Source organism: Nerophis ophidion, linkage group LG02, assembly GCF_033978795.1.
Source record: "Nerophis ophidion isolate RoL-2023_Sa linkage group LG02, RoL_Noph_v1.0, whole genome shotgun sequence".
NCBI lineage: Eukaryota > Metazoa > Chordata > Actinopteri > Syngnathiformes > Syngnathidae > Nerophis > Nerophis ophidion.
This window is the reverse complement of record NC_084612.1, coordinates 60,489,903-60,497,402: the sequence shown is the minus strand read 5'-3', so window position 1 is coordinate 60,497,402 and position 7,500 is coordinate 60,489,903. Positions and strand designations below refer to the sequence as shown.

Here is a 7,500-nt window from a genome sequence, read left to right as displayed (position 1 = left end):
CTAAGCTAATTCAGCTGGCTGGTTGTTATCAAGAGTACTAAAACCCTTTTCAACATGAATCTGACAACTAAGTAGGCTAAATAACTTTAAACTTTAATACATGCTCGGATAGGGCAGTATCGGCATCGGATCGGAAGGGTAAAAACAATATCGGTATCGGATCGGAAGTGCGAAAACCTGGATCGGGACATCCCTAGTTGGAATTGGGGGTTAAATCACCATAAAAGATTCCCGGGCGCGGCACCGCTGCTGCCCACTGCTCCCCTCACTTCCCAGGGGGTAATCAAGGGGATGGGTCAAATGCAGTGGACAAACTTTAAATACTTGACACTTTGAAACAAAGATTTTTTTTATTGTGGTATCGCGGTAATATATAAATACTGCTATACCATACAACCCTACACTATATTGAAAGAATATTCAAAACAATATTATTTGTTTACATACTTGAAGGCTTCAAGCCACTGCTGTTCTTTTTAGAAAGTAAAATAGTTGACTATGGTTGTAATTTATGAACATTTTCTTCAGCACAGTATTATTTGTTTTGATTAACAGGGAGGTTATAAAAAACTACTTCTTTATTGACAATGTTGAGGCAGAGTGATCTTATAAATACTTGACCTTTGAGGCAAAGTGTTTTTAATTGTGGTATTGCAGTACTATATTAGTACCAATACACCGTACAACCCTAGACTTTACATACTTGAAGGCTCCAAGCCACAGCTGTTCTTTTTAGAAAGAAAAATAGTTGACTATGGTCGTTATTTATGAACATCTTCATAAGCACAGTATTGTTAGTTTTGATTTACAGGGAGGTTTTAAAATACTACTTTTTTATTGATAATGCTGAAGCACAGTGATCTTAAATATTTGACAGTATGAGACAAGGTTTTTTTTTATTGTGGTATCAAAATGGTAAATGGGTTGTACTTGTATAGCGCTTTTCTACCCCTTTTTAAGGAGCCCAAAGCACTTTGACAGTATTTCCACATTTGCCCATTCACCCACTGACGATAGGAGCTGCCATGCAAGGCGCTCACCAGGACCCATCAGGAGCAAGGGTGAAGTGTCTTGCCCAAGGACACAACAGACGTGACTTGGATGGTAGAAGGTGGGGATTGAACCAGTAACCCTCAGATAGCTGGCACAGCCACTCTACCAACTTCGCCACGCCGTCCCCCATCGAATATGTTTCAAAAATCGTGGAAATTCATAGGTATCGGTATCAACTACATATGCAACTAGATGAGGCGTTTTCTGAAGGAATTGTTTGTGAAAGCTCCAATGCTGACGTTGAACTGAAATCCTGTATTTTTTTTTTAGAATTGTTGAAATAAAGCACACAACGGATGTGACTCGGATGGTAGAAGGTGGGGATTGAACCAGTAACCCTCAGATAGTTGGCCCAGCCACTCTACCAACTTCGCCACGCCATCCCCCATCGAATATGTTTCGAAAATTGTGGAAATTCATAGGTATCGGTATCAACTACATATGCAACTAGATGAGGCCTTTTCTGAAGGAATTGTTTGTGAAAGCTCCAATGCTGATGTTGAACTGAAATCCTGTATTTTTTTTTTTAGAATTGTTGAAGTAAAGCACACATTTCCCGAAGAGGCTTATATTTTTTTAAGTTGGAACAATTTGAATCAGATGAAAAAGGTGGCACTTGTGGAAGTTTGAAGAATGTCCCATTGATTTCAATGGGAATTATGGGAAAAGCGAGATTTTTTTGAAAAGGGTAGACAAAATTTAAATGGTCTGAATGAGTTGAAATGGTTGCTGTTGACATTTTTCAAATCTGTTGAGAAATGTTGAAGTAGTAACATGTGAATTGAGATATGGTATTACGCAACTCCAGGAACTTCGGGGAAACCGGAAATTTTTCCAGTTAAAAAAATAACTTTATTTTTTTGTGTTTATAAAGAGGAATGTTTTGACGGTGGAACGGTTGAAATGCGTTGAAAAATATGGACGGAGTAGGTTGCCAGAAAAAAGGGTGGAAATAGGGCTTTGGGAAAACCAGGAATTCTGGAAAATCCTGGAATTTTTTTTTTAACTCGGAAAAATAATAGTTTAAATGCCCAGGATGATGGAATGTGTTGAAGGTGGAATGGTTTGAATCGGTTGAAAACTGTGGAAATAGCGGGAAGTTGGAAAAATGGCCAATTCATTTTGAATGGGGAAAACTTGGAATACTGGGAAATCTGGGAATTTGGTGAGGGAAATCCCGCGATTCCCAATTAGGTTGAACGGTTTGAATAGGATTGAAAATGTGGAAGGTAGAACACGCCAACATCTGGAGAATAAGAAGTTTTTGAATTAAAAAAAACCTATGTGTAAAATAAGTACTACACAACACGTACAAATCCGACCGTTTCGTCCAAAAAGTCATGTATTTCATACCACTGCAATGCAATCATTTGGCACTAAATAATAAGGTTTTTGATACAAATTGTTAGGATTTGCGTTCAACAACAAGTCAGCACTTGAATTAATAATACAGTTTTATAAATGCAACAAATAAAAAAAGGTATAAACAAGTTTATTTACCTTTGGTGGTTTTGTCAGGTTGATCGAGTAGGCTGACAGTTGTTTCCATTTTTACTCTCGACGATCGTGTTGTAATCTTACACCTCCTGCGTGTATTACATGAATATATGGAAGTCACCTCTCAGGAGAACATAATGTTCTTGTACACACGTCAGCACTTTCGGCGGTGTTAAGTAAGCAAGAAAACACTACTGTAGTACCGAAGTAGTACTGGAGTAGTACAAGTCAAAGTACACGTTCGGACCTTACACGCTGTGAACCGGAAGTCAATCGTCCAGGGTATTATTATTTTTATTTTATTTTTTAACTTAGTTGTGTATTAATAGTCAAATAACACACAAAATGGTTAACACAAATACATGTATAATACGTATATATATATAAATACAATACACGACGTGGCCACCAAATGCGTCTTTGTTTTCTGCCGGCGGAAACAAATACATGAACCCATACTGCGCATGCGTAATTCAGTGTGGAGTTTTGTCCTAGTGGATTTGCCGTAGCGTTTACTTCCGGTGTTCGAACGTTCAACACTGGAAAAGAAAATCACAAACATCTTATATATATATATATATATATATATATATATATATATATATATATATATATATACATACAATATGTATGTATGTATATATGTGTATATATATATATATGTGTATATATATGTATGTATGTATGAATATATGTATATGTATATATACATGTATGTATGTATATATATGTATATATATACATGCATGTATGTATGTATATATGTATATGTATATATACATGTATTTATGTATATATATGCATATATACATGCATGTATGTATATATATGTATATATACATGTATGTATGTATATATACATGCATGTATGTATATATATATGTATATATACATGCATGTATGTATATATATATGTATATGTATGTATGTATGTGTATATATATATGTATGTATGTATGTATATATATATGTATGTATTTATATGTGTATGTATATATAAGTATATATGTATGTATATGTATGTGTGTATATGTATGTATGTATATATGTATATATATGTGTATATATATAAGTATATATGTGTGTATATATGTGTGTATGTATATATATTTATATGTGTGTGTATATATATATGTGTGTATATATGTACACACATATATATATATACTTATATATGTATATATATATATGTGTGTGTGTGTGTGTGTGTGTATGTGTGTGTATATATATATATATGTAGGTGTGGGGGAAAAAATATATATACATGTAAATATGTATAGATATATGTATATATTTTTTTATAAACTTTTATTTATAATTTTAAACATTTACAAACAGACGAGAAACAATAATCAAAGTAAGTTAAAAAAAAAAAAACAGTACAAAATAGACCACCGCCAGAGGGTTGTGTGTGTATATATATATATATATATATGGTGGCAGAGGGGTTAGTGCATCTGCCTCACAATACGAAGGTCCCGAGTAGTCCTGAGTTCAATCCCGGGTTTAGAATCTTTGTGTGTGTCCTCCCCGTGATTGCATGGGTTCCCTCCGGGTACTCCGGCTTCCTCCCACTTCCAATGACATGCACCTGGGGATAGGTTGATTGGCAACACTAAATTGGCCCTAGTATGTGAATGTTGTCTGTCTATCTGTGTTGTGCCTGTGATGAGGTGGCGACTTGTCCAGGGTGTATGACGCCTTCCGCCCAATTTTAGCTGAGATAGGCACCAGCGACCCCAAAGGTATTAAGCGGTAGAAAATGGATGGATGGATACAATAAACAAAGTGCAAAGCGAGGCACACTCAATTCCAGTAAATAACTTAAATTTGGAACACTGCATCATGGTTTTCACATATTTTTTGTTTCTCTGGGATTATATTCCCAGTTTTGATCTCGGATGTATGGTCACTTATTACATATAAGAATATTCTATTACTGTTAAGCAAACTGTTACCAATAAAACACGCCAAAATATGTGTCCTTTATCATAGCTACACGTATGACGATAAAAACGCGTGAAAATCAGTGGTATTCTGTGAGGTAAAATGAATTAAATGCCCTGACAGTTCATTGCTCCTCCCAAATGAATTGCACTGAGTGGAGCGGATCACCACTCCAAGATGGCGGCCCCGCGTCTCGTCAGCGCCAGTAGGCGGTAGCGGTCTATGCTGCATCTACTTATGAGATGTCCATGCAGAAAACAAGTATAAATATTATTGTGAATTTGAATAATATTCAACATACCAAAGTTTGTCTTGTAAATATGGAAACTTGTTTTTGCTAAAAAAAATAAAAAAAAATAAATGAAAAAAAAAACCCGAATAGTAAGATTAAAAGTCATAATTGAGCAATACGAAAGGTCATAATTATGACATGAAAAAAGTCATAATTATGCGATAAGAAAGTGATAATTATGAGATACAACGTCATAATTACGAGCAAAAATATAAAAAGTATGAACTTAAAAAGTAAAAATTATGAGATAAAAATCTGTTTTTATATCATAAATATGACTTGTAGCTCATAGTTTCGAATTGATCTTATAATTTCGACTTTTTATCTCATAGTTATATTTTTTGTTTCATAATGCCGACTTTCTTATTTCATAATTTCGACTTTTTTTTATCTCATAGTTATGACTTTTGTTTCATAATACCGACTTTCTTATTTCCTAATTTCGACTTTTTATCTCATTGTTTTGACTTTTTATCTCATAATTACGTCCTACCATTGGGGTATTTTTTGTAGTATAATGACTTATTTTTTTCTGTTATGGAGTATCTATTTTTAATTTTTTTATCGAACAATCAACAATGACTATACAAACTAAATAAGGCATGTTCAATACAATTTAATAATTGACTGACTATAGGTTGAGCAATTTACATATAAAAATAAAATAAGATGAATTAAATAGTTTGTAATACACCTGTAAGTGCAAGTTAAAACTCTACTAGGCAAAGTGAAAGCTATTTATCAACAACACCCAGGAACGCCGCCCACTTCGCTGGGCCCGAGCTCATCTAAGATGGACTGATGCAAAGTGGGAAAGTGTTCTGTGGTCTGGCGAGTCCACATTGTTATAGTCACAAATTTGAATCGGCAGCGTCTGTGATGGTAAGGGGGTGTATTAGTGTCCAAGGCATGGGTAACTAACACATCTGTGAAGGCACTGTCACGCCAAATTTCTTCCCCCCTACAAAAACCTTCCCTCCGGAAGAAATTTGGCGTGACAGCCCCTCCAATGCTTGAACGACCCCAATGAGGGTGGAAGGACCTTAAAGCAGCCCACACAGCTGCCTGTTTTAAAAGCATTATAATTGGCTGATTGTCATTGGTGAAAAATAACGGTGAGGAAAAAATATTAGCATTCCAGCATGCTAACCTTTCAAGCTATTTTTGCTTCGCTAATTTTGCCGCTGTAACCCTTAAGAGTCATATAACTTGGTATTGTCACGCCTTCATTGGGGTCCTTCAGGCATTAGAGGGGCTGTCACACCAAATTTCTTCCGGGGGGAAGGTTTTTGGCGTGACAGCACCATTAATTCTGAAAGGTACATACAGGTTTTGGAGCTACAATATGTTGCTATCCAAGCAACGTTATAACGGACGCCCCTGCTTATTTCAGCAAGACAATGCCAAGCCACATTCTTCACGTGTTACAACAGCGTGGCTTCATAGTAAAAGAGTGTGGGTACTAGACTGGCCGACCTGTGTAGTCCAGACCTGTCTCCCATTGAAAATGTGTGGCGCATTATGAAGCTTAAAATACCACAACGGATACTGTTGAACAACTTAAGCTGTACATCGAGCAAGAATAGGAAATAATTCCACCTAAAAAGCTTCAAAAATTGGTCTCCTCAGTTCCCAAACGTTTACTGAGTGTTGTTAAAAGGAAAGGCCATGTAACAGTGGTAAAAATGCCCCTGTGAAAAATTTTTTTGCAATGTGTTGCTGCCATTAAATAAAAAATAATAATAATAATAATACGTTTGCAGACTCGAACATTAAATATATTGTCTTTGCAGTCTATTCAATTGAATATGAGTTGAAAAGGATTCTCAAATCGTATTCTGTTTTTATTTACAAATTACACAACGTGTTAACGGGCTTCACGGTGGCAGAGGGGTTAGTGCGTCTGCCTCGCAATACGAAGGTCCTGCAGTCCTGGGTTCAAATCCAGGCTCAGGTTCTTTCTGTGTCGAGTTTGCATGTCCTCCCCGTGAATGCGTGGGAACTAAATTGGCCCTAGTGTGTGAATGTGAGTGTGAATGTTGTCTGTCTATCTGTGATGAGGTGGCGACTTGTCCAGGGTGTACCCCGCCTTCTGCCTGATTGTAGCTGAGATAGGCGCCAGCGCCCCCCGTGACCCCGAAAGGGAATAAGCGGTGGAAAATGGATGGATGGACAACGTGTTAACTTCACTGGTTTTGGGTTTATAAAATATCGCTCCTCCGCGATACCGATACCACGTTGGTATCGAACCATCGACACTTGAGACGAGCTGCTCGGCTCCAATGGGCGTGTCCATCGTCCTTTAAGTAAAAAGTGTGCTGCAGTTTGTGTTTTAAGATTAGCTGCTAGTCAACTAGCTACAAGTTATTATTATTATTTCTGCATATTTTTTAACATATTTTCCTAGAGGGGGTGTTATTAGCGTATATACATAGAGGAATTGTTGATACGAGCATTATAATCAAAGTGTTTGAGGATGGAAGTCAGTTTGTTAGCAGTGATTTGTTTTCTGTCTATTCCAACATGGACGTCGAGTAGTAGTTCAAGTAGTATTACTACAAGTACTACTAGTAGTAGTATTACAAGCGGTACTTTGTTTTCGGAGTCTTACGATAGTCTTTTTGACAGCGCGGTAGAAGCCTACGACAAACATGACTGGTTGTCCGTCATCCTCAACATGGAGAAAGCGCTTCGGAACCGAGCTGCGGTTT

At 36.6% G+C, this 7,500-nt stretch overlaps 2 protein-coding genes across 3 annotated transcripts in view; one reads left to right on the top strand and one right to left on the bottom strand.

Annotated features, from left to right (window-relative positions):
* Positions 1–2,987, bottom strand: part of lg02h1orf50 (linkage group 02 C1orf50 homolog) — an 11,328-nt gene extending 8,341 nt beyond the window's left edge. Inside the window, exon 1 of the mRNA XM_061887835.1 lies at positions 2,554–2,987. Within this exon, the coding sequence (XP_061743819.1) occupies positions 2,554–2,602 (49 nt within the window). The 5' untranslated portion in view covers positions 2,603–2,987. The remainder of the gene's footprint in view (positions 1–2,553) is intronic.
* A 4,083-nt stretch (positions 2,988–7,070) lies between these two features.
* The window catches only part of p3h1 (prolyl 3-hydroxylase 1), a 34,869-nt gene continuing 34,439 nt past the window's right edge, over positions 7,071–7,500 (top strand). For both annotated transcript variants that reach the window (XM_061887811.1, XM_061887802.1), the window contains exon 1: positions 7,071–7,500. This exon is cut by the window's right edge and continues 266 nt beyond it. In XM_061887811.1, the coding sequence (XP_061743795.1) occupies positions 7,266–7,500 (235 nt within the window). In that variant the 5' untranslated portion in view covers positions 7,071–7,265.